This window comes from Ambystoma mexicanum, chromosome 14 (assembly GCF_040938575.1).
Source record: "Ambystoma mexicanum isolate Mex_15411 chromosome 14, UKY_AmexF1_1, whole genome shotgun sequence".
In the NCBI taxonomy this organism is placed as follows: domain Eukaryota; kingdom Metazoa; phylum Chordata; class Amphibia; order Caudata; family Ambystomatidae; genus Ambystoma; species Ambystoma mexicanum.
In genome coordinates this window covers 104,638,282-104,666,135 of record NC_090940.1, presented here as the reverse complement: position 1 = coordinate 104,666,135, position 27,854 = coordinate 104,638,282, and the positions used below count along the sequence as shown (strand labels likewise).

At 44.2% G+C, this 27,854-nt stretch overlaps 1 protein-coding gene across 2 annotated transcripts in view; it reads left to right on the top strand.

Annotated features, from left to right (window-relative positions):
* The window catches only part of ZFYVE1 (zinc finger FYVE-type containing 1), a 237,825-nt gene that overhangs the window by 143,517 nt on the left and 66,454 nt on the right, over window positions 1-27,854 (top strand). For both annotated transcript variants that reach the window (XM_069638620.1, XM_069638621.1), the window contains 3 exons: window positions 6,337-6,445; window positions 18,328-18,425; window positions 23,321-23,438. In XM_069638620.1, the coding sequence (XP_069494721.1) occupies window positions 6,337-6,445; window positions 18,328-18,425; window positions 23,321-23,438 (325 nt within the window). The remainder of the gene's footprint in view (window positions 1-6,336; window positions 6,446-18,327; window positions 18,426-23,320; window positions 23,439-27,854) is intronic.

Here is a 27,854-nt window from a genome sequence, read left to right as displayed (position 1 = left end):
GTTTTAAAGTTCCTGATGGGAGCTCCGTTTGAGCCCTTACATTCTTGTCCATTGAGACCGTTATCCTTTAAAACTGTATTTTTAGTTGTGGTTACTTGCGCATGCAGAGTGAATGAGTTGCAGGCGCCAAACCACCCTTCACTGTTTTCCATAAGGACAGGGTTGTCCTTAGGGTTCGGCCTTCCTTCCTTCCGAAGGTTGTGTCAGAATTCCATCTGAGCCAGAAGATAATTCTTCTGGCATTCTATCCTCCTCCACATCCTGGTAAGGAAGAGTAGAGGCTCCATAAGTTGGGTCCTAGGAGAGCTTTGAGTTTCTATCTCTGACGGATGTCAAGGGTCAGAGTGGACGATCAGCTCTTTATTTGTTACGCTGGAAGGCGTTTAGGTCAGGCTGTTTTTAAGCAGACCTTGTCTAGATGGATCATTTTGACGATCTTTTAATGTTATCGTTTGGCAGGGAAGGACCCTCCTGTACTAGGGGTATGGCTGCCTCCACTGCAATACAGAGGGGTGTTCCGATTCACAATATTTGCGAAGCGGCCACATGGGCCTCTGTCCATACTTTTGTGAAACATTCCCTGGACTCTATCCATGGGCAGGATTTGGCCTTTGGCAAGGCAGTCCTCTATTTCGCAATTTGATTGGGCATTCTAAAATGTCTAAATTCTTTTCCCACGTCATTATGTTGGTACTGCTTTGGGAGTCTGTCAAAGATGTGGAATACGTCGGAGGACACAACCCCCTCGAAGAAAAAGTTACTTTCTTACCTGGTAACGTTCTTTTGATGGGATGTTCCTCCGACGTATTTCACATCGTACCCTCCCTACCTGCCCCGCTACAGTATTTCTTTTGCGATTGCAGCTTCCGTTTCCGCAAGGCTTTCTGTGGTAAGGCTGTGGTAAGGCTGGCAGAAGATTGGTCCCACACGTTCTGGGGGAAAAGACTACAACTGAGGCTATCGGCGTTGTGCGTCCTACATATAACATCTGATGACGTCGGCCGTCGGAGGAGGTCCTCGAGGGAGCGGATCGACGTCATCGACGCAGGACGCCTACGCCGAAAATGTTTTCCGAAGCAGCACAGCTGTGGTAATCAATGTCAATGTGGAATACGTCGGAGGAACATCCTTTCGAAAGAACGTTACCAGGTAAGAAAGTAACTTCTACACCAGAGGCATGAGGCCAAAAGCAAGACCATCATGGCAGTACCCCTCTTGGACGACGAATGGGAGGAAGGCATAGCCCTCCTGAAGAATCCTTGCACGGCCCCGGCCAAGCAGGATAGGCTGGAGAAAAAGCATGGTGTGCCGGAGTCCGTACCGTCACCGGACTCAGTGATGTTGGCGGCTGCGCGGAAGAGGTCATTTAACCCCTCGTCGTTGTCCTCAGTCTCTCCGAACAGCGAGGGGAAGAAGTTGGACGCCATGGGGAGGAAGGTCATTTACTCTTCGACCGTCAAGGCAGCCAATGTAATGGCAATCCAGGCCAGGTACGGCAGGGAACTGTGGTACAAGCTGGCCCCGATTCTGGAGTTCCTACCCGGTGACAAGCGGGTGGAGATGATCGCACTCCTCTAGGAAGGTGAAGTGGCTTCGGACCATGCCATCACAAGGTCCCTGTACATCGCAGACACAGGTTTCTGGCAGATGGGGAACAGCGTCTGCCTCTGTCGAGGCTGGCTAAGGCCACCAATTTCCGCAAGGAGGTCCAGACAAGGGTACTGGACATACCCGTCAATGAGGATAACCTCTTCGGGAAGGCTGTCGATGAGTCCTCTCAGGCCTTCAATACGGAGACGGCTTGTGCCATGGGTACTCTCCAACAGCACAGCTCTTCCTTTCATGCCTCCTGCGGAAAGTCAGGCAGATCGACAAAAGGTTTCTCCTTGTCGTACCATCAGCCCTTTCGGTCCACGACCCAGGAGGCCTACAGAGGCTGTTTCAAGGCGTTCGGCGGAACACATGCGCCGAAGCAGGACTGAACCGGCCAGGATGTCGGACCCCACCCATGCACCCCGGTGGGAGGTCGACTGACGGGATTCGTCAGTGAGTGGGAAACGATCTACACCGACAGATGGGTGCTGTATGCTCTCACCCACGGACATACCCTGGAGTTTCAGCAAAAGTGTCAGCAAATCCCTCCGGTGACTCGGCAGGAGCAGCACATCCCTCAGCTCCTGTAGGAGGTACGGGGCATGCTACAAAAAAGGGCGATAGAGCTAGTTGCAAGACGACTCTGGGGCTTCGGAGTCTACTCCAGATACTCTTTAGTAAAAAAAAAGATGGGGGTGGGGGCTGGAGGCCCATTCTAGACCTGCGGCGTCTCAACAAGTTCCTCAAGTCACAAACATTCATTATGGTCACGTTGAAGCATGTACTCGGCCAAGTGGAGGAAGGAGAATTCTTGGTGTTGCTGGATCTGGCGGACCACTACTTCCACATCTCCATTCACAGGAAGCATTGAAGTTCCTATGCTTCGTTGTGCAGGGAAGGCACTACCAGTTCAAGGCCCTCCCTTTTGGCCTAAAGTCAGCTCCCAAGGTGCCCATCTACGCAGGCTACACATGTTACCGTACCTCGGCGACTGGCTCATCTGGGCCAATTCAAGGGAGGTAGCCGTTGAACACACGAGAAGACTGTCCAGCTGCTGACAGACCTGGGGTTCTCGATCAATTATCCGAAGTCCTGCTTGATGCCATCGCAGAACGCACTGTTTCTAGGAGCTAGGCCTAACACGGTCTCTTGCCTAGCGTCGCCCTCGGAGGGGAGTATAGCGGCCGTGCTGGGGAAAGTACAACAGCTGTTGTCACTGAAGACCGCATGGTGCGGACCATCAAGTCACTGCTCGGCTTTATGTCGTCTTGTATCTACCTTATCCGGCTATGCAGGTTACAGATGCAACCTCTTCAGGAGTTCCCGGGCAGTCATTGGATACAAGTGTCCGGAAACTTCACTGACAAGATCGCTCTCGACGATAGGTTCCATCGGGTGGTAAGGTGGTGGGGCGTACAATACAACATCACCTGGGGCACTGGGTTTCAGAATCCCCCTTTCCAGGAGACAGTCACCACGGACGCTTCCCTGGAGGGCTGGGGAGCCCACACCGGATGTCTACACGCCAGAGGCCTGTGGCTGCTGGAGGAGAAGGATCTCCTCATCAATCTCCTGGTGCTGCGGCCAGAGTTCTGGGCCCGCAAGTCATTCCTTCTGTTCCTGAAGGGCAAGGTGATGAGGATCTTCACTGATAACACCACCACGATGTTCTAAATCAGGAAGCAGGGGGATTCCGATCCACAGTGCTCTCCAGAGAGTCACAGAACTTGTGGCACTGGGCCATCGAACAAGAGATGTTCCTCATCCCCTTCCACCTCGTGGAAGTAAAGAACACCATTGCTGACTCCCTCAGCAGGAAGATGCGCTCCTCCCACAAGTGGGAACTTTGGCAGGACCGTGTGGATCGCATCTTCATCAAGTGGGGCAGCCCGCAGATCGATCTGTTTGTGACGGAGACCAACTCCAAATGCCAGAAATTTTCCAGCAGGTTCCACTAGCCGAGGAGCATGGAAGACACGTTCTCCTTCCTGTGGGAAGGCCTGTTTCTGTACGCGTTCCCCCTTGTTGCCTCTCTTGCTGCGAGACATCAGTCAACTCAAACAGTGCCGATGCAGGATGATACCCTCGCCCCGGCGTGGCCGAGCCAGATTTGGTACCTGGACCTTCTCAGCCTGTCAGTGTTGCCTCTGGTCAAGGAGCCAGTGATTGCTGATCTGCTGACCAGAGAAGGAAGCGCAATCCTGCATCACGACCATATCTATCTATATCGGTTTTTGTACAGCGCAAAATCGCCCGCGGGCCTCAGAGCGCTCACGAGGCAGAAACTGACAAAAAACATGAAGGGCAAGCAGCAAGAGAATCGAAGGACCAGAGCATAAGACTAGAAGGCAAGAGAAGGGAGAATCTACTCAGTGCCCATATCAAATAACCAGGTCTTGAGCAGCTTTTTAAAGGAGTTAGTGGATCCACAGTTCCTTATAGACAGAGGCAGTGAATTCCATATCTTGGGAGCCCAGAAGCTGAATCGCTGAACCTGAGGGCTTGGCTCCTGCAGCCCTAGAGTTTGGAGGATACAAGTTGCCGGCGGACTGCAGGTAGGTGCTTGCCAAGGCCTGAGCGTTGCCAACTCTTAAGTGCTATGGTCACAAGTGGAAGCGTTTCGCTATGTGGTGCCGGTCACAGAAGATCACCCCTCTGAGGGTCACGGCCCCACAGGTGCTTCCATATTTGTTGTCCTTGGCCAAGGGGGGGCTGGTGCACGAGTCTATCAAGGTGCATCTGACACAATCTCCCGCTACGCCAGGTCTCCAGGAAGATCTTATCTTTGATCCCACCGTCTCATCAAGGAATTTCTCAAAGGACTGTTTCGATCTTTCCCGCCGGTGAAGGCTCCTGCCCCGGCATGGGAACTCAACGCAATGTTGACAATGCTCATGGGAGCCCCCTTCAAGCCTATGCATCAGGCCCCTCTCCAGTTCCTCTAGTGGAAAACAGCTTTCCTTATGACCATCACCTTTGCCAAAAGGGTGGGTGAGATCCAGACCCTACCCTGCAAATAGCCATACCTGACTTTCCACGAATAGAGGGTGGTGCTACGGATGCACCCCTCCTTCATGCCAAAGGTTCCATCGGAATTCCACCTCACCAAGCCTTTCTGAAGCTTTCTTCACCGGCTGAAATGCCTTGCACTCGCTGGACGTTGCTCGTGCTCTGAAGTTGGATGTGGCACGCACTAAGGGCCTCATTACGACCCAGGCGGTAAGTTACCGCCTGGGCCGTGACTTTACCACCATGGCGTAAACTATGTTTACGCCATGGTGGTTGGCGGATTTACCGCCCCATTCCAACCTTGGCGGGGCGGTAAATCCCCATTTTCCCATTTACCCTTCCCCATTCCCATTTTGCCCCATAGGGCATAATGGGAGTGGGGAAGGCGTTAATTACGCCACCGTAAATTACGGTGGCGTAATTAACTCCATGGTCCCTTAGCGCCATGGATTTTAACACCTGCTAAAAGCAGGTGTTAAAACCTCCATGGCGCTAAGGGACCTCGTACTCAGGCGGTAAGGGTCGGCGCTGTTTACGCCGCCGTAAACCCCTTACCGCCTGAGTCGTAATGAGGCCCAAAGTGTTTTCGGAAAACGTCTCAACTGTTCGGGAGCTTTGGTCCTGTGAACCATGGCAAGGCATTGTCCAAGGCTAAAGTCTCTAGGTGGCTCTCCGCACAGTCATCGGTTGGCCAACCGACTGCTGCCTGGCTGCCCGAGGGCCCATTCCACCAGAGCGATTGCTGCGACAACGGTGTTCCTATCTGGTGTGCCACTGCTGGACACCTGCAGGGCTGCTGGGTGGAAGTCCACGAATACCTTCACGAGAGTCTACTACGTCGACAGGGATTCCAGGGAAGAGACCAGAGTCGGCCAAGCAGTGCTACGCAACCTGTTCGTTTGAGGTGATTCTGTTCCAGAGGTAAGAGTTGATTGCTTCTGTTGAGCCTTGCTACTTTATTCATGAGCATGTGAATCCATGCCAGACCCCATGCTGGAGAAGGAACAAGTTACTTACCTATAACTATTGTTCTCCAGCATAGGTCTGGCATTGATTGACATGCAAACCCTCCCTTGTGCCCCTCTGCGACTCTTATTGGTCATACTGCACTCTAAAATCTGAAGATGGCTGAGAAGGGGCTTAGGGAGAGGGCAGCCATTGGCTGGGGGACAGTATGACCCAGCGTACAGTGATTGGTTTAGAGGAGAAATACACTTTGTAAATGAAAGTGAAACAGTTTTTTTCTTTAACTGAGGTTTCCTGGCCTGACGAAAGGGAATATTCATGAGCATGTGAATCCATGCCAGACCCATGCTGGAGAACAAAAGTTACAGGTAAGTAAAGTGTTCCTTATGCTCAATGTGGTTCTTGCTGCACAGGGCACATTTCAGTTATCCATGCAATTCTTGCTGACATGGTATAGGTGCATATTTGTATAGTAGCATATAACACTGGGGCTTTGCTAGTTTCTAATGGTTTTTATTTTGGTAGCTAAGGAAACTGATCTAAAACAAGTTACATGATTTGTTCAGAAACACAAGTTAGTTTAAAGTAGATGACGGAGTTCGGACACATCTCTCCTGGATGTGCAGTTGACAACCTAACCTCTATACCAAATCTCCTTCTGTAAATGCACTTCCACATCATCGCTGCTCTCCCACACTTCGATCAAACGGAACAATTCTGGTCTAGAAATCTGATATATTATCTTCTGTCTCCTCCTTTGCACCCTAGAGCTGGATGTAAGAACAGCATGAACCACACCAAGGAAGGACTTGCTCACGACGCTCACAGACGCTGCCGATACTCCCACCAGTACGATAACAGAGTCTACACTTGCAAGGTGACGCATGGGCGAGAGGTCACGCACTGAGCAATGATGGAGCTAGGTGAAGCGTGTGAATAGCAGAGGAAGTGACAAAGAATGGGGAAGAGAGGGGACCAAGGTATTTGAGGGAGAGATTGTGGACTCAAAAAGGGGGAGGGGCATCCAAGCAATTAGCAGAGAATGTGTGTGTGGTTTTGTGTCGCTAGATATATAACATATCCTCGTTCAGTTTATTAGTACATTCATCACATAGGTTTTTGTTTTCTGCATTAAAGGTAGTTTACACAATTTACCCAACTTAAGACCTAAATGAAAAAGATGCATTACAGAGCAAAAAGGAAAGGTACAGGGCGGCTATTTAATTACTATAGGATATGTCATTGCTTTATAATGTAAATGTCTTCTTTCATGTGCTGCCATCTGGCACCAGAGCGTATTGTGGGAAGCCTGAAGGTGTCTCCCTGACTAGTCCCCGGGGATCTGACATCCAGGTGGCCAGGACACGGCCATCGCTATTGGATCCAGTTCCTGGCAGTGGACCAGTGCAGGAGGATCACCTGGATGGGGGTGTCCTCGGGGAGCGGAAGTGGGACACTGACGAGCGAGACACGGTATCCCTCATCATCTTAAAACACTTTTTCCCCATCCTGCCATGTAGGATGCTCAGCTCTACCCCCTCTCCCCTTTCCCGACACAAACACTTTCTCACGTCACGAAAGACAACGGACTAACACCAGAGCCGTTTACCTGACATGTCCCAACACGGGTCAGGCAAAGTCAGGCAATTTGACCAGAACCACATACACCTGAGGACCCTTGCCCTTCCCCATGGGGATAAAAGGTGGAGCACACTACAAGCAAAGCAGGCCGCACAATGAGTCGTGTATCCCAGAGCCAGCAGTTCAAGAGGAGGAAAAAGGCAGCGGGAACCAAAAGGGTGACAAGGAGGGAAGCAACCTTGCCCTTTTCGAGCCAGACAGACCCACAAAGCCTCTGTTAAACGAATTATAAACCCACAAACAATAGTCAGCGTGTGTTGCAGAAGATGTCAACTGTACACAGTCCTCCTACACTGATAACCAGGACTGGAAGAAACGGTTGCTACCGTGGTACTGTCCTTGACTCTAAAGATAAGAAAAGCCAAGCGGTTCATCACACCCGGTGAGTCGTAAGAAGAAGCAATAAGTAACTGCACTGTGTTGAACGAAAGTTTCAAATGGCAAATTAGGGGAAAATCAAAGAACAGTTAAAACCTCAGGGGAAAACCAGCTACAGAGGGGTCCAGCACCACGTGGGTACTCACTCTGGTTGATTCCTCTATTGTTGAAACTACCAATACCAGAAGGCCTTAGGAGAGCCGTAAGGAAAAGGTCAATGTGGTCATACAGGGGTCCAGCAAAACCCTCTGTACATTCGAAAGTCTTTGACCGGCAAATAATTGGAAGACGAAGGGAAGTGAATCCTGCATAGTGGGAAAGTAGAAAGAACTGTGTAACTGGCAAACATGAACCCGACGGAGGGATGCCTACAGAACTGGGTAAAGCTTGATACCCCAATGAACATTGTGTTGACAAGGGTTAACCCGACGGAGGGATGTCCACAGTGGATTGTCTAAAAGGACATTAAGACTTGTAAATGCAACAGGTGAAATTGTTTAGGATAAAGCCATAGTGAAACCGACGGAGGGAGGCTAACATTTGAGAAGGGTCTGAACCTGGAAGAGGGGTGTCCAGGGGTGAAAAGTCGATCACCCACCGTACATACGGAAAGGAACTTTTTGTTTGGTTATTTTGAACACCATCAGGTCCTCGAAGGCAAGAGACTTGTTTGTATAAAAGAGACTTAACCACTGAAGATCCCGATACCTGAGAGCGGAACCGTAGTCTCGTGCTGGGAACACTTGGTAGTGTGCTGTGCTCAGAAGTCCTGCCTTGTCCCTTGCTCAAAACGTGGGGAAGGGAGACCACCTACTGCATCCTGACTTATCATTTTGTGAACACTTCTTTCTTTCTATCCCACACTCTTTTTGTATTTAGTTGTTTTGGTAATATTTGTTTTTTAGTATAGGCCCTTTTATTTGTCAAGACGCCACTAGGACTGCCTTATAATTATTTGATGGCCATAGCGTGCTCCCATCTTAGATTTAGGTATAGACGTTTTTAAACCTACCTATAAAGTTTAATAAACACCCTTGAACTGTGATCACTGTGTCTGTCTTTACTATTGCCACTGTGAGTGCCATACAGTATCCACCATTTGGTGTCTCTTTAGAAGGGAGAAAATACTTCTTCTCTGTTCAGCTAATTTTATGATTTAATTCTACCAATTATAAAATATTGAGCCTTGCTCTTTACGACTGTTCCGTTCCTCACAATTGTCGGATGACCGTGGTGGAACTGGGTAAAGGGTGAAAATATTATTTCTTAGAAATATCAGTAGCAAAAAGTAATACCAAGTCCATACTTTTTCCCACATATTCCCGATGTACTTGCAAAGATTTCCTCCCAGGAGGCGATAAAGAAATGGGATGGCATAAACTATCAATTTGTGTGCACCGATATAGCCTTATAGACCAAGGTAGGGGGGGATTATCGTGGGTTAATGACCCGTCACCAAGTAATGGCCTGAGGTGAAGCCAAGGGCCATAAGTTGGGGAAGGGTTGTTACCCTAAGCGATAATGACCCCACATCTGGGGTCTATAAGGCTATTAGCACTACATGTTTTGGTAATGGAACTAAATTACTTTAATAATGAGCAAAGTAAACAGACAAACTATTTTAGCAAATTAAGGTTCCTTTTTATTTTGTAGTATTTAGAAAACATGGTTGCCTTCATGAGTTAAGCATTATAATTGCAACTTGGTTGAACAAGAGCAGATTTGGCATGAGCATATATCAGATATTGTGAGAAAGTAAGCAGTTTCTCTATAAGAAAGTGAAAAGATTTCCCCATGTTTTAGCTTTCTCTTTGGTGGGTTAAATAGGATGATGCAGCGGAAAAATGTCTTCCCAGAGTGGAAGTGTCTTTTTGAAAGAAATCGTGCCTGGAAATGGCATTGTTGTTTTACTAGCATTTATTGTTAGTTTTGTAGTTGAAAAGACTGCTTTTTATCAAGTGTGTAATAAAGCTGAAATATGATGAAGTATTGCATTGTAACATAGATGGTCGAAGTAAAGTACTTGTTTTTAATTCCAGTTATGACATACATTGCTTCTTCATTAAATCAGGTGACATTTTCTGCTCACTTAGTTCTCTTTTCCTTGGGTCTGAATCTTTTCCACCGAGATAGTTTATAAAAGTAAGTGCTATGCTTTTCTGTGGTAGTTGAGTGAAGAGGACCAAAGGTGTACTCCATTATTCGTATCTGGTTTGGTGCTGGTATATTGGTTCTGTGATGAAGTAACCTGCCAGATTCTAGGGACTAGCAAGCTGGTCATTCAGCTTCGCAGGTCCCACCCCGGGCCAGTCGTAGTTTGGCCTGGGGGCAGACACCTTTCCCTCTAAGGGAAATCATTTCCCTTCACTAGAGAATGGTAGCGTCCATTGAGATACAATGTCAGCTTGTCCCGATACATCACAAAGTCATAATGCCACAATAATCTGGTCATAGATGTGGTATTAACAATGCAGTATTGCTGCATGTCCCCACTGGCATCCAATGGGACTCCGCAATTGGATATACCGACTAGGTCCACATGACTGTAGATCATGCAGACTTTTACCAATATCACATTTTTACAACATGTGTTAGATGTATTACCAGAGCTAAAACCACCAAACAGGCCTTGGTTGCAGGTTGGAAGGTTCTTCCTTGATCCAGTCCAATAGAAACATTTAGTAAAGACCATACACCTTTTGCTTTAGGTTGTGCACCAATCTGTGTCACAACATCTGAGGGGCTTTATGATTCTGTAGGAATTTGTTAGCTGCTATTTGCAGTTTTGCATGACATTTTTGTGATATCAAGATGACCTGTAAAGTTTGGAGAACCTATCCCTTGATCTTGGGAGAACAGTCATTTTACTTAAAGCAAAGCAGCCCCTTGTGGTAAAATGTTTTTATGCCACCACTGGAGGTGCTTGTTTACATCAAACAATTTGTTGTAATCCTAAACTACCATAAAGATGATATGTGATCTGTGCACCATGGAGTCAAAAAGCGTTAGTATTATTTCTCACTCATTCATTGTCTGTATTGCAAGCCATTTCTTTCTGTCCACAATATTATATTTGTGCTTTGTTGTGCTTTGTTGTCCTTTAATTATAAAATATTGTTTGCAATAGAGCCCATTTTATATTGAAAATGTCATTGAAAGCCCAGGAAGTCTGGTGCTTCCTTAATTTCTGTTGTCAAGGTTTGCAGAGAGACTGTAAAAAGCTCAGATGACATTGGGCATCACTTACTAGTACTACATTCTATAGCAAGATTTGTGGAGGCCAGGCAGTTGATTAGTATTTTTGCTGTAATGTTACAATATAGGTGTTACTATTTGCATATATACTGGCAGCATGTTTATTCTTTTCATTGTAGCCAATTGACTCTCAAGTGCCTTTTTTTAATGTTAATGCTTCTGATTTCAAGAGGCAATTCATAGATGTTAACAATTTCAATTATTGTTGAGGTTATATGCTATATGCAGAAAGACGTTGAGGTGCTTGCTCAGCCTCTGATATTGTTCAGATTTTTGTTTGGCCTTGAGGGAAACCACATTCGAAAAATCTTTGAATTACTGTTCAGAAGATTCGGTGTGAACCACGTTCCTGGTGGGCTATGCCTTCTTTAAAAACGAAATTGTAATGTTTACATTTAGCTATGTTTTTAAAGCTTAATTCTACTTATTGGAAAATATCTTTGGAAAAGATCTTTGAGACCCAGGCTAAGCTCCTTCCAAATTTCCTCATATGTTTATGCTGTAGATGAAAGACCATGCAGGCTTTCCAATTTGCCATTAGGAAAATATCACTGTTTCTATGTATTTTTGTTTCGGAGGCATTTACTAGCAGTTATATTGCTTTTTCTGGGATGTTTTTCAGAGGTTTGCCAGGGGAACTGGGCCTTTCGAATGTTGTTTCTTGGTTTGTCTGTCATTCCTATTTTTACAGATTGTTATTTGGTAAATGGTTTGGAAGCAATCACCGATTGCCTGACCTTCAACACACAGTGCATCCTTTGTTGAATATCAATTAATTTTATGCTGCAAATCGCAGAGATTCTCTGTGCCTGTAAAAAGACCGCCTTTCTGTTTTTATTACTTGTGACAAATAATTTGAACTTTGGTAGATTCTCCTAATACTGTTTGATTTGAATTTGCTGTTTGATCTTGTAAGCAGTGTTGCATAGCCATTGGGCTTGAAGTAGTGCAACTGTGTCTCAGCTGCAGAATTGTGAGGTTTTCAGTGAGTTCCTTGCTACAATCTTTGCTATTGTAGCTTTTCATGTTGATCATAAAGATATGATACCTTTTGAGATGAGCTTTTGTGCAGTTAAAAAACAGTTTGTTTTTTAATGTAGCATTATTTTCTGAACAAAAGAATCCTGAAGTTGGTTTTTGACATTCTCAAATACTGCATCAGTGAGGAATGCTGTATCAATTGTCCATCTCAGGTATATTGAAGCATTAGCGTTGGCTTCAAAATCTGTTATTTCCAGGCCTAACGGATGTTTTGGTTCTGTTGTCAAATAACTGAATTTTAAATGCTTTTTGGTGGTTAAGACTGTTTATTCTTGAACCTGTTTTATGGCAATGTGAATGGAAGCTAAATGATTTGCCATTTATTAATTTAAACCTCCAGTTATTGATCCACTCAATATCATCTGTGTTAGTGTCACATAGAACTGTTCGTTTTCTATAGTGAAGCTACGAAAATGACCCATCTTCCTTTCTTGCCCGTCTAGATTTGACAAACATATTTATAATGTTATGGTTTTATCTGTTACTCCCTGGTGTTTGAAAGGTTGCAGCTGCTCCTAATATCTTCTATTTGCCCCCTTCTTAAGCTTATTTCAGAGTTAAGATTTAATCACATGGGTTTTCTTTTATTAGCTATTACATTTCTGATCTAATGTGTTTGAGAATGCAGACACTTTTTTTCAAAATGAATGACCATTATCATTTCTGGCGAATCTAACGATATTGTCACTGCTTCCCTGGAGGGAAAGGCAGAAGCTTCCCGACTATGACCCTGGGGTTGGCTGTCTGCGGGAGGACAATTCCAGGGAGGCAGGGTAAAGACACTTAAAAAGAATCATTCTTTACCTGGATTCCTTGATGACAACCTTTTTACCTTTCCCCCATTCTTGTACAGCATATTGTGGTGTGGATAAAAAATCACCACTGTTTACCTTAGTAACACTGAAACTAGGAAGAGGGATAGAATTGTGAAGATCACTAAAAGCGGCAAGCCAATGCCGCGTTCTAGTCGTTGGAGGATATTAACAGGTGCTGGGACATTCAAATTCAGCACACCAGAACAGAACGAGAGACTCAGTCCTCCAGATGCTGGTTGGGATACGGGAGGAATGCGGGCTGCAGACGGGAGCGAGGAAACTGCCGAAAGCGATGTCCAAGGAAGTTGGGCAGAAGAGTGTTTGCAGCGCTGTCACCACTGATAGCAGGAGATGCCAAGCAAAGGAGAAGGTAAGGTGGGAACTGAGAAGCCGATGAGACGCGCTCCCAGTCATCAAACGGGCAGTGGAGGCAACAGTGAGACGCATGGGATGCCGAAGCTGCCAAAGAAGACCGATAAGCCCAGAAAGAGATTGGGATAGCAGGGTGCTTCAGGGTGGATGTGGCATACCATTAGTAAAGCATGTAAGCCTAAATAAGGGAACTGGGACATTTAACACAGTTGGAAAAAGATTGGTGACCCGATATATGAGAAGATAATTACCTAGATACTAAAGATGAATGCTGACAAAGAATGTAAACCTGAGATTTGCACTCAAATACTGAGCGAACATAAAAAGCCCTGGCAGGAGAGTAAAACAGGCACTGAGCGAGTCTTGGAATTACACCCAAGTAATGAGATAAAAAAACATTGCATGAGAGTAAACTAGGCACGCAGCGAGTCTGGGACCCTCACCCAAGTAGCAAATCGTAGAAACCCTGGCAGGAAAGTAAACCAGGGATTGGAGAAAAGGGGCAGAGACCCCCCAGATATGATTTGTGGAATACATTGTGGAAAAGCTGAGAAAACTCAAGGGAAGAGCCATCTCCCTTGGGATTGTTTGTTTATTTTACTTATATAGCGCACCTAACCCAAAGGTATCTGGGCGCATTACAATTACAAGGTTGCTTAGGCATTTTTCACAAGCTATACAAAAAAATCAGCATTTTACACAAAGAACACAGTATGTACAGTATTGACACATAGATCAAGGTATGTACAAATTAGACAGTCATGAACGCTAGGTAAATAGTACTTTGACAGAGTGATACCAGCCTGCAGTTTACAATGGGTTAACAGCAGTCAGATATAAGAGTACTCTGTTGTGCTTGGTGTCATATTTCTAGCGATCCAGTGAGAATAGCCATTTCTTAGTTTCTTTGCTTAAATTGTAGTGTGAAAGCGCGGATCATAAGGTTACAGGCATAGAGTTCCAGAGCTGTACAGCCAGTACTGGGAAGCTACTTCCCCCTGCTGTCTTTAGTTTGAAGTTTGGTACCTTAAGATAGTTAGCATGAAAGGACCGGATGGGATGTTCGGAGGTGTTTTTGATGAATTTGTCCACCAAGTATTTTGGGGCCTGGTTGGAAAGGCATTTGAACGTCAAGTTTAACACTTTGAGTTTGACTGTCTTTAATGGCCAGCCATTTGGTGGAGCATGCTGCTGCATTCTGGTGAAGCTTAATGCGGTTTAAGGGCGTTATTTTGGAGCGTTTGCAGCTTGTTGATGTTCTGTTTGCTAGACCGTAGGTACAGTGCATTACATTAGTCTATTTTAGACAAAATAAGGGCTCTGGCTAGAGTTAGTAGAAAGAAATGGTTTACATGCGTTCATTAGTTTGCATGTGTAGCTGGTAGCTGAGGCGGTAGCGTTGACTCGTCTTTTCATATTCAGTGCCGAGTCTAGGTAAAAGCCTAGAGTTTTTACCTCTTTGGATACGTTAATGTTTAATCCATCAATTTTGAATGTTAAGAATGGGTCACTGAGTTTGCTGAGTTTGGATGGTGAGCCAATGAGCAGAAGCTGTCTTCTCGTCATTGAGGCAGAGCCCGTGATTAACCGTCCATGCTTGTATGACTAGGTACATTTTATTAATCCGAGCTACGTCAGTCTTGTAATCACCAGTGTTTGGAATGAGAATTTGGGTGTCGTCTGCCTAGTTAGTGTAGGAGACTCCCAGGTAGTCAAGTTCGTCAAACAGTTGCTTCGTGAAGACGTTATACGTGGTAGGTGAGACGCAGGAGCCCTGAGGTACTCCTCAGGTCACAGGGACTGGGTCTGGTGAGTTTGTAGCGGAAAAGACTCTCATAGAGCGGTTGTCTAAGAAAGATTGGATTGAAGTTGAGACCTCCTTGGAGAAGTGAGCAGATGACGACAAGTGTTTGTGGAATAGAGAGAACTGTATATGTGAAAGTGTTGTGTAAACAGAGAAAGCTTAAGGGAAGCGCCAAACCCCGTTGGGATTGTGGAATATGCAAAAGTGACATTTGAAGCACCAGAAGAACTTTAGGGAACTCTAGGGAAAAGGAAAGCCCCTCTCAGGTGGAACTTCATTGATTTTCTTTTCTTCACTTTAGAACTTTGTGTTTGGAACTTTGGAAGGAAGCTGCAGGTGTTCAGCTGAAAGACAGTCACATTTCACGTTATATTGAGTTTAATGTGTGAGGGTCAGTTTAGGATTTTCGACACAAGATGGAGAACTTTTTGATTTAGACATCCTGATGCAGACCTTACTTAGTTGAGGCAGGGAAACCCCTCTTAGAGTTATGGATAGCTAGGATTTCCCCAGCCCCTCTTTTTGTTTTGATAATAAAAGTCTCTATCCAACACAAAAGGTGTTACTGTGTGCAAGTCTTAACTCTTGATCCCTTACACATTTCATGTGGAAACTACATTAATTAGTAATCATTGTAACAAAAATTAAACAAACAACTTGAGTTCCACATCTCATTATTAATTTCTTGACCTGTCATTAAAGTGGAACTTCTGCACATACAATGCATGTGTTAGGGAGAACTATCATTTCTGTGCTAATTCCCTTCAAACTTAGAGACCCCCAGCACGTTTGCTGGACTTTAGGACTTTTTAATTTTAACCCTGGAGTGACTGAGACCTTTTCCTCACTCTCTCATGTGTTTGACCTGAATTGTATTTTGAATTTTGACTGTTTTTGCAGTCTGACAAACTCCATAGGCATCTACCTTTTGTATAGTGACACACAGCACCTTCAGTGCAGTGTCCCAGAGAAATCCTCTAGATTTCTCATAAGATTTAAATACCTTTTCTTGGGTGAACTACCGTTCCCAAGAATAGTAAAGTGAAATTGATTTTACTTACCTTTTCTCTTTGTGGGCCCAGCACACACCATCCTATGTGGAGTGCTGGTGGGTTACCTAGTTTCCCCTTATCCTACATTCTCTTGTAACATTTTTGTTACCCTCAGTACTTTAAATGGCTGGTGGCAGTGGTTTAATTGTTCTTACCTTTGTGCGATTCTACCGCAGGCTGAGCCCTCTGCTGCAGTATAACACCCATGGGTAACCATTTTGTCAAAAATGGCCGCTGACTTCTTTTTTCCACATTTTCTGTTTGTGAGGTCTTTCTTGGGTTTTACTCTGTGCGTCGAGGCGGATTTCAGCCATTTGTTTGTCTTGCCTTTTGTCTCTGGCTCCAGTGTGTCTGGACAGGATGTGAGGGAGGTTCCCGAAAATGCTGCTGTCCCTTGTCTCTAGGAGTGCCTGAATGCAACCAGTCCTGATTGGCTGGCTGGCTGTCCGTTCAGGACAGGCACCCTGCTGTGTGATTGAAAGCCAAGGATGTGCATGAATGGGAGAAACCTGCTTAAAAGGCGAGGGTTTTGGGACTAGATGTAGTCGACCACTGGGAGAAACACCTGACGAAGAAACCATGAACGAAGCTTGCTGCATCCTCCTGGACCTTTTGAATTGCCCAGTTAAGCCCGGCTGCTGTTCTGAAACTCTTTTTTCATTTTGACAGAGAAGCTCTGGATGGAACAACTTCTCCCCTATGATTAGTGGGATCAACTAACCCCGAGACGAACTCCACTGGACCATCTTCCCCGACTGGCTGTACTTTGTTGCTGTAAGAAGCGAATGCCAGGGGTCGAGTAATCCGTAGTCAAGTGAAACGTCTGATGGAGTAACTAATCTAGCTAAGCTCCAGGAGTCTCCTAAGGACCCTCCAGAAGCAGGAAGACCAGATCCTGAGTCCCCTCACCAGAGTGCAGGACCCAAGGAGTGAATGAAGCCCAACTGGTATCGTAGATCTGGGATGGTGCTGTATACTAAGCGCTGAATTCACGAAGTACTGCTGATCTGAAAAGAGACCGTAGCTGCTGACAACCTCCCAAGTACTGTAGCAGGAGCCCTCCAGACACCCGCCCTCTTGTCTCCGTGACTGGGGTTCAGGAACACAGGGTCTGCACCGCTGTAGCAAGACAGAATCCAGCTGGACCACTCTTCTTCGAACCTGAGGTACTGTGTAGACTTGGGGTACTTATCTCATTGCCCTTTTATCTGTGCTTTTCTCAGTTGGGAATTGCATTAGCTTATTTTTAGAGTTGAGGCTGACTTTTTTTTCTCACAGGCTTAGCAACTTGTGACCCTGCAAGTGATTTTCTACAAACTCTCTAATTTTGTGCAAGACTGTTTCTGATCTAAGAAGTGCCTCAGCTCCATAGACTGTTTCAATTGACTTTGGCTGTCCTGGCTCCCTGAAGTTTCTTCTAGTCCATTGACTTTGATATTGTTTGTCCCTCATAGGTGGTAGCTTGTTGTGACCTGTTACTTTCCTCAAAAGGCTTGCCTAGATTTCATTGGAAGATTTAGTTGTCCTCACATTTACTGAGAACCTGTTTAACCTTTTCCTTCCTTAAACCTTTCCTTTCTGAAAAGTATAACTAGTGTTATATATAAATGTCATTACTGTCCGTGTGATTGAAGTCACCTCAGGGTGTAGGAATTGTGTAAGAAGCATATCCAAAGATTGTCCACTAAATTGTTTTGATCTTGAAAAGTATGTTTAAAGTATATTTACCTTGTTACACAAATTGCCTTTTTAAAGAACGCTTATTTAAAAATTGATGCTATCTAGATCCCGGTTACTTATGTTGCACAGATAAATAAGTGAGCAATACAATGTATGCTAATGTGAATAGGCACTCTGCATCTTGAGTTTTGATAACTTAGTCCACAGAGGTTCATAGCATCACACAATGGTTTTGTAGTCCATCACATTGTCATTGACGTGTGTGTGTGTGTGTGTGTGTGTGTGTGTGTGTGTGTGTGTGTGTGTGTGTGTGTGTGTGTGTGTGTGTGTGTGTGTGTGTGTGTGTGTGTGTGTGTGTGTGTGTGTGTGTGTGTGTGTGTGTGTGTGTGTGTGTGTGTGTGTGTGTGTGTGTGTGTGTGTGTGTGTGTGTGTGTGTGTGTGTGTGTGTGTGTGTGTGTGTGTGTGTGTGTGTGTGTGTGTGTGTGTGTGTGTGTGTGTGTGTGTGTGTGTGTGTGTGTGTGTGTGTGTGTGTGTGTGTGTGATGTTTGAAGATGCAGCTTGTGGAATGGATGATTCTGACCCAGATGTTACTGAAATGTATAATTGCATGAGCTTAATCAATAAATGCAGAACATCCCAACCTCTGCATCCAGTTCTGATTCAATAGTGTTAACTATTGTAAAAATGTGTTCTGTTACATAATAGAGCTTTTTTTTGCCAGGCTTGCTACGAAGGTGGGAAGGAGGTAAATGTTGTGCCTAAAACATCTGCTTCTTCTGACTCGCCATGGTTTGGTCTTGCGAAGTATGCCTGGTCGGGGTGAGTACTCCTGCACGCTCTGCTGTGCATTTAAGAACTCTATTTTCTTCACCACCTTCTTTGTGAATGAGTGAACATGTATCTCTGCCATGTGTACTGTGAATTAAACTACCCCTCACAGGTACTGAGTGTGAACTAGTTGCACAGTTCTGAGCAGGTGGGCTTTACAGTATTGAAGTTCGGTATGACTAAATTCTGGTAGTTAAGAGTCCACCAATGCATTCACACTTTGCATTTCCAACCCAGCAGCTGAATTAACCTCTGAATTTCCCTCCAATTCTTTATCTTCACCTTTTTCAGCCCCTCCCCTTTCCTGTCAAATCTGCATGAGAATTTACCACACCAGCCTTGACCCAAAACAAAATTGTTAAAAATGTGAATTTTCCTCCCTCACCGCTTTACCCCTCACTCATTACATTGACATGGTCATCTTCTGGAGCAGTAAAACATTCTGAATGCACTTGCGCCTCCCCTCAAACATTAACCATTTATTCTCTGTCCTCCCCTTCCCCTTTGGTAAAACCCTGTAGATCAGACCCACCACTTGGTGGAACCAGCTGGAGTTTAGCCATGAATAGTCTGCCTGCTCTGCCCTATCCTTTGGAACAATTAACATATATCAGAGTGCAATTAATGCCAGACAGCTCTCTAACAATAACCTCAAGAGCATATCCACTTGGATTAGCCAAAGTAAAAACGAATATGATGTCTTCTGGAACAATAGCTGCAGCAGCCTCTGTTATGGTCTAGTGGTATTCAGTCAATTTGAGTTGCCTTAATGTAATGTAAAGTACTGCTTTACAACTCTGCTGCTTATGACCTTTCGGTATACCTGCATAGAGCTGAAGCTAGGAGATCAAAAATTTGATCAAAAGCACAGTAGATATTTAGTTTATTAAGCTCCCTGAGATTGTGGGATTTAACAGTTCCCTTAGTATTTTTGAGTTAGCATTACGTGCTCACACAGATTTAGGATAGGCATAAGAACTGAACGCGAATGCACTGTTGCACTTCAATAAGTGTCTCAGTCCTACTTTTAGTCTGTGTTTACATACATTGGGAATCGCAAACATATCATGTCCTAGGGAACAATGATTAACTTTGATTTACAGTTTATTGTATCTTTTCCACTCCTTTTTATTGTTTTATGATTGCCTTTGTATTCATTAAAAGTTTGCACATGGTTTTTGTTACTGGGTCTTTTGCTCAACCTAGACTGATTTCCCTTCTAACTGCATGTCGTTAAGTGGTCAGCAGTTTAGACTGATAGGTGTACCTTTCCAACAGATCGACCAATTAGTGATGAGCAGGACTGTGACACATTTGATTGTACTGTTTCAAACTGGTAAAAAATTAACATTCCTCATTCTCCGTCTTTCAACATTCTCAAGATTCCACATTCTCTTTCTTTCTTAAATGCACTCTCTCTCAACTATCTCTTATATCTTTGCAGGTCAAATCTTTAATTGTACCCTCTCTGCTACAGATTTCTTCTAGTACCCTCTTTAAAAACAAATCAAATCTTGTGCTTTAATCCAAATGATGTAAAAAAAAATAACAAAATTGTGTATGCGTAGGTGTACATTGCTGTGTACGCTCTGACAATACAATTCCTTATTTGCTCCCATTAAGTGTTTCTTGTAGCATGGCTTTATGTCGAGTATGACGGTGTAGAAAGAACGATATCTTGGAGCATTTGATATAATTATTTATCCCATGTTCGCATGATTACATCACTCATACTGATGTCTCGATTTCTTAATCCCGGCAATAGTTTTTTCCTAGAAATTGATGAAAACATTAATGCCACATGTTAATGCACTGAAACCCCCACCCTCGCTCAGCCCTGTCCCTTACAGGAAACTACCCTTTCCTTTTGCAATTTGTGTTCTTGCCCTTTAGGAGTCAACCTACCTATCGCTGCCAACAAATATTTAAAAAACAGAAATAAACAAGAATAATATTGTTGCCTGAAGATCTTCTGAATGATTACTTTATAGGATACCTTTGCTTTCAGCTAGCAGCATGGAAATGTGCTCCGTTATCTATGCAATGTGCTTGCTAAATAGAGACATAACTTGGAAGGAAAGACACCTTCTGAATGTAATATGTTGATTTATACCGTGCACCGCTACAACCCGAGGGTAGTCTCCAGGCGCTCACATCACAATGTCTTGCAAAAATAAAGTGTGCATCATTGCTATTTATCAGTCAGCAATATAACTTCCATTTGGGCTTGGAAAGAAGGTATAGATTTTGCTTTTAGCTGGATACTTCCAGGCATAGTAATGCTAACCCCAACAGTTAGCACTTAGATCGTTTTTAGTTACCTGTTGCCTTATCCATTGACGATAAAGGCATCTTGCACTTTCTCAGACTCCCTTGCTTGAGTATTGTTATCCACCCGCTAGTTTCATCAAGTCTCAGACATCGGTAAAGGCTCAGAGAAAGTGTCAAATAGGGCGAGGATTCATTCATTTCAGCTTGAACAATAATTTCTAGAGCTTCGAAAGTCTCTACATCTAACTCGCCTTTATCAAGCGATGTATCTTCTAAAATAGGATTGTGGCTCGAAAATCGATCTCTAGTTGAGGATGTTCTGCTTGGTCGTTCCTTTTACCACTTTATTGGACCCCTATGCAATTCCAAAGCCCAGCTATGTCCATAAACATTCAGCAATCTCCAACAAAAGATTGTGATTGTGCCAGATGCATAAACGTGACCTTTGCCGTTGTGCAGAATGATAAGCTTCCTTGGACATGGACACATGTAGTTTACCTCATGAAGCTCAACTGTTTTGATTCTGAAAAATAAAACTTCTGCCCATGGAATCTGCTTGCATGGAATCTGGAAATATAGACAGTAAAAAGTATTGCCTCTTCGTATTCAGCTTCCTTTCTGCTAAACTTAGAAATTCTTTCTTTAGCTTTGAAGCTGAGGACTTTGACTATGACTGCTCTCAGGCAAAGATAGGACACATGTAGGAGGCTTCCTTGCAAGAGATCTATGCACTCTTTCAATGGCAAACAATGGAGGCAGATTATAGTTTTCGGTAAAGGTTATTGGGTTGGTGCCTCTTTCTTTCCGACAGTCTAGTCACCTGTATGCTGTGTGTCAACACCAGCCACTTCCGACTTCGGTGTCTGTAATGTATCAATATTCTTTCCCAGGTCTGAAGCTTTTACTTAACTGGATCCTACTAATTACAATGTTCTGCAGATCATGGTGGTTCAGCGAGACGTTGACTGCAACTTTTTTATTTTCTAATGCAATTGTAGAGTCATTGATAGATTTGAGTATCTCTTTGGGTGAGATTATCCGAAGGTCATTATCTGAGGAGGCTCCTTAGTGTCCTTCATCAGCAATCGCTTGGTTTCCACTGGAGCACTGTTGCATAAATCAGTCCAGTTTGGCCTGCATGAACTGTTTGCTTGCCTCTGTCATTTTATTGCTGTGTTGGTTGATTATACCCTTTTAATTCGACTGCATCACATTTTCCATGCATCTTCTGGGCCATGTGCTGTATTATGTTTCATAAACCCATGTGAAAATACAGTGTTTATCCAACAACACAGCAACAGAGTTCCATTGCTAGGTTTAGTTTTGCTCAAAGCCTCGCATCAATCCCTTGAAGCACTAATGCTTCCAACAGTAACATCAATCAATGCCCAGCTTCGTCAAGTATTGGCAGCCTGCAGTAGATATTTATTTAAAGTATTATGTTACTTCTTAACTCCACGAATATATACTGTGGTGTACTGGTTAATCTACAGGTTCACCGCAGAAATTGTACGTTGCTTTTTAGCGAGTATGGCCGGCTCATTTTAGCAGGTGTTCTGCACTTAGTCTGAGTGGGCTCACTAGGACATCAAATAGAAGTATTCCCGCAGATTTCGTCATTCGCCAATAGATTTTCAGAGGGGCATCTTAATTCAATTGTATACCCTTCAGCCAGGAGTAGTTATGGCAATGTAGTACCTTTTATTTCTCAAGTGTGTAATGCGGAGAGAACCTAAAATTGTGGAGAGACCTGAAAGATCCAGAAATAGTGGGCAGTCCTTTGATCAGTTTATCAGAACTGGAGTTCATGGAGAGACCCAAGAGGAAATGTAGGGAGACATAAGAATGTTGATGTGCTAAAGCAACAAGAGGCCATGGATGGTTGACCAGAAATCTTGCAGAAGGCAGACCCTCCACAGCATTCCTTTCTCTGCATTTCCAAAAAGGGCACGATGGCTATAGTGTTTGAGATCCTTCTGGTCCCCAGCTACAAGCAGTGCCACATTTCTAAAAGGCAGACAATTGTAGAGGTAAAGACCTCTGCAATGTCCCGAGCCAGATTACGTACATCAACCATAGCCAACTCCAGTGCTGCACACCAGATGCCGAGTCCAATGACCAAGGTCGCCTCCCGAGATCCAGATGTCTGCAAGCTCACAGAACCCTTTTGCCAGGCTGCCATCACGATGCCCCCTGCACACAGCACTTGATGTACTTCAATTGCTATAGAAAAAACTAAGGCACAAGTACTGCAACCTGATGAATAAAACATGACTAACAAAGCTACTTCAAACTGGACTGGTTGAATTGTTTTTGCTCAAGGGATTTTTACTGCATGTTTTACTACAGAATATGCGGGAGACATACCCAAACCCCACCATACCGAATATTGCCTGACCCCAATACACCATCTACGTGTTGATGGTTAAAAAACAAAACAAAAAAATAGAGTAAAAAAGCAGAATAAAATGTGGCCAGTTGTGGGTCGAGCATAACACCCACTGTAGTAGTGGGATAGTCTTTGAGCACTCATTGCTGCGCCCTGCTCTTGCTTGCCAGGATGCCTTCCTTTTGAGGAGTCAGTTTTGTGATTGCTTCTCTCCCTCCTTTTGCAGGTATGTTATCGAGTGCCCCAACTGTGGTGTCATCTATCGCAGCCGACAGTACTGGTTTGGTAACCAGGATCCCGTAGACACCGTAGTGAGGACAGAAATTGACCATGTCTGGCCAGGAGTGAGTAATTCTCTTTTGTTTCATTTTACATGTTTTATTTTTTATCTGCTACATGGTATTTCTGCCTAATGCTTTCATTAGATAACTGGACAATTGCTCTCACCTATCTTCAGATCTTACTGCTGTCCCTTTCCCTTTATGAAGGGTTTTTATTCCATGGTCAAGCAAAGCATGTATGTATGCAAACATTCCAGTGAGGAATACTTTTTAGCTTCAGTGATTTAAGTCTGGTGAACAGGGATAAAAGTGAGAAAACAAGGGGGAGATCCCAAAAGTCCACTCGCGTGGATTCCTACCTTGAATTCGGGAAAAACTAAGAATTTGCAATATAGGGAAGGTAGGAAAAAGGAATTGTCAACAGTTACTACTTCTCTTAGTGATTAATTCACATTTTGGAAAAATATATAAACTTTAATGGAAGTGATTTTTAAGATAGACATAATACATATATTAATACACATAAAATTCATTTTCAGACACTCTAAAATGCATGCACAATCGAGACATAAACCAAAACTATTTCAGACTTGATAGTTCTAAAAAATTAGGAGCATATGTTAATATAGCCGTTTGCATTTAACCTTTGCTGTGAGTCTTATAGTTTATGTGTGGTATTCGATCTTTCTAGATCTCTAAATATTTCAATGCAATCTACTTAGACTCTTAGATTGCCAACAGGGATAAAACACAATGTCTGGCCAAACTCTATCTGGGTAGTGAATGAGCAACATGGCTTGACTTAGGAGATTGTGGGAGTGGTGAAGGGTTAAGTTAAGCACACACAGAGCACTCCCAATAACACAAGTTAGGCAGAATGTATGAAAATACAGTTCTATGTATTTAGGCCTGACTACAGAGCACCATCACTTTTTACTTTTAAACACAGCAAAATCGGCAATAGAACACTGTAGTGCAGCAAAGTAAGGCAAAGAAAAATACAAGGTAAGTATTAAACCAATTCGAGACCTTGGAAGTAAAATAAAGAAGTTACAACAAAATACACAGCCAACTAATTGAAAGGCTCTATACTTTAAAAGTCCTGCTCTTGCTAGGCAAGATGTAGTCTAGTGCCCTGAAAGTCCAAAGTCCCAATTGAACACTTGGCAGGATTAAGAGTCTTTAAAGCAGGCTGAACAAGTGTTAGCAAAGCCAAAAGGCAGTTTGTAAGTGTTTTAAAAAGAATAGGAGTAAAGTTCTTATGCGGTCCTCTCCCATCCCCACCACCTTAGGGACAGACCAGGGGTGGTGGGCAGAGGGAGTTTGGGGGCAGGGGAATCATTGACTTAAACTCCAGTGATCAGGGCCAGGCCAGGCAAGGGAGAGGAACGATCAGGAAGTTACACCTGTTAAACCGTATTGGAAGTAGGGGAAATTTAGAAACGGGTATGTCAACTCACCCTCATATTCTGATTCTTTCAGAAAGCACGTCAGTGGCTTCTGAATTTACTGGGCCCACTTAGTTTGTGTCTTGGTCCATTCGGCGGAGGCCCAGGGTTCGGGTGCACAGGTCAGTTTTGGCATTGAGATTGAGGCCAGCTAGTCAGTGGTTCCATGCTCTGACAAGATGATTCCGGGCAAAGGATATCTTGATGAACATGGCCCGATGCTAAAAGTGTCACCACGTAGTTGATGACCTCAGAGGACTGCCAGGATATAATGCAGGCAGGAACAGCAATGGCCACTGTGATCAAATGGCAGAAGCTGGCCCTCATGCTGGAGAGTAGCAACTGGAGGTCGGCCGCTTGTTTCACAAGTTGGTGGTCTATGGAGTCCTAAATTCAAACTCTGGACGACGACAAATGCACCGAGATAGCCCACAAAGAAGTTGGCCAGCCCACAGGATGGTTTAGGGTTCTCTTCTGAGGGCTTTCAAAGTCAGGGTCCTCAGCAGGGGTTGAGATTGGTTGTTCCCACTGGTCCAACGGTTGAAGCACTGATGGCCTTCTGTAGATTAGCAAAGAAGCATGGCTTCGCCGGGATGGTTGAAGACTATGCTGAATGGCTGCAAGGACAAATCCTGGGTCTTCAGCAGGATGCTAGTCTTCTAAGAGATCTTGGCTCCAATGACAATCGTAAGAATGGCTCCAGGGTCCTCCTTTTATCCTAAATCTGAGCTGGATTTGCCTCCAACCCTACCATTGGTAAGTTTCTGCACCACTAAAACTGGCAGTGGCTGAGATGGACACAGAGCTGGCTTTCTTGTGGTTATAGACTTTTATTTTGGTCAAAATAAAAGCAAAAAACCCTACTGTCCCTAACACTTAGAGGGGTTTCCTTGCTGTGAGAAGCCTGGGGGGGTTCTCACTCTGACTCCCCTTGAATCCTCTATGCAGGTGGACAGGGAAAGGCCATCTCTATTGGATCCTGACCCTGGTGGTGGACAAGCAAGGTAGGATCACCTGGGTGGAGGTTATTTGGGGATTGGGGGTGAGATACCTTTAGGTAAGACATGGTATCCCCCCCTTATCCTCCTGAAAACCAGTCTAACCTTCCCCCAACCTTTATGGGTAATTATAAGGCATTTCCCCTTCATTCCCCTCTTGGAATGTATAGCAGTACTGAGAAGATGAAGGAAAAACAGAGAGTTATGAAGGTTACACCCTTTCCCCATTCAAGTACTGAGACGAGGAAGAGGCAACTGAGAGTAATAGACAACACTTACTCTTGCCACTTTAGTACTGAGACGAGGAAGATGCATGGAGGTCATACATCTCCTGGTAATGACAACCAGAATTAATAGAGCACACCTGCAGCCCGTAACCGGACGACAGGTGTATAAAAAGCAGGACACTGAAGGAGAAAGAGAGAGTGCGGAAAGAGGAAGCTGAAGGCGATGGGCAGGAACGAGAGAAGCCGAAAAGCCAAGACGCCGAATGAGACCCTGGGAGCCCCGCTGGAGTGAAAGTGCAGAATGTACATTCCACTGGGGTGGGGGGTTCAGCAGAAGCAAGCTGAGGCAAAGCTGCGCACGACAGCCGGTTTGAGCGTAGAGAGTCCCCGGCGAACAGGCTTTCCCGAAAGGATGGAAAAGCCTTGTGAAGGAGCTACCAAGTCGGGTAAGTGTCAGGGACATTTTAATCACCTGGATGCTCCAGGAGACTGTGAATGCAGTAGCGCTCAATGGAAATCAATGAAGTGGCCTTGTGCCGGATACCTAAATTAATGGGTTTAGATAAAACAAGCAAAGTTGCCTTTATTGACTACATAATTAAGTAAAAACTACCAAAACAACCATTAATGAATCCACTTTTATTGAATACCGAACTGAATGAAACAAGTAAAGTTACCTTTATTGAAAACCAAATTGTAAGAAAGAAATAAAGGTGCATTTATTTAAGTGAAACAGTAACAAACTATTTTGGAATAACTAATTGAATGACTGAATGAAATGAGAAAAGCTGCATTTATGATGGAATGAACAACAAACTGAAAACGAATGAACATCTCAGTCGAATGAACAACTATGAGTACAAAGTGAAACCAAGATTGAGCAACCACTCGTATGTTAAAGTTATGAAGCTGCATTTGAGAAACTACTTGTTTGGCTGAATATTGAACTTCTCAAGGAAGCCTGGAAGTTCTTGGTTGTGTGACCTGTAATGGGTGGACAGTGTGGTCTGAAACTGCGCCAACCCCTACATGCTAACAAGGAAGTTTGCTGTGGTGAAAGAAGGAAAATAACAAATGGTGAATTTCAGACTTGGGGAAGGGAGCCGTGAGTTGTAAAGTCTTGTGGAAAACCAATTTACAGACAAAGCTTCAAGATACTTCTTTTTGTGTTATATTGAAACATTGAACTTGGGGAAGGAAACCCTATGACATATTGCCCAGAACTTTATTGAACTTGGGGAAGGGTACCCTGATCTTTGCAAAGTGTGGAACTGTAGGTCTTCAAGTCTAAACGAAGGTAAATTGAACATATGACGAACCTATTGACTTTGGGGGGAAAAGAAGCTGAAGAGTAATCCCAAGCTGGAAATAGCTCAGAATTTTCTGTGAATCACTGTTTAGTTTATGGGTGACATTGGTTTGTATTAGTTGTGGGGGCAAGTATAGGTTTTGGACACATGCAGACTTTTCAGTTGACATTTCTGACACAGGATTTCCTTAGTTTCTTTAGGTAGGGAAATCCCACCTTCGCTTAGGGCAAGATAGGTCTCGCTCCATCCTGACATTTTCTTAATAAAACATTGATGTTAAACTTTGAATCTGTTGTCTGTGTCTCCTTTCATGATGGCAACCTCACCCTGCTTCAACTAAATAATAAGGACTCAGTCAGAATGTCTGTCCAAAACAAGCAGTCCACTGTCCTATGTCCAAACCTAGTTCTGTACCTTTACTCTTAACCAAGGAAAAACAAGGATCTTCTTAGTCCAGAAGAGTGACTCCCTTCTTCTGGACTGGGGCTTTGTGTTC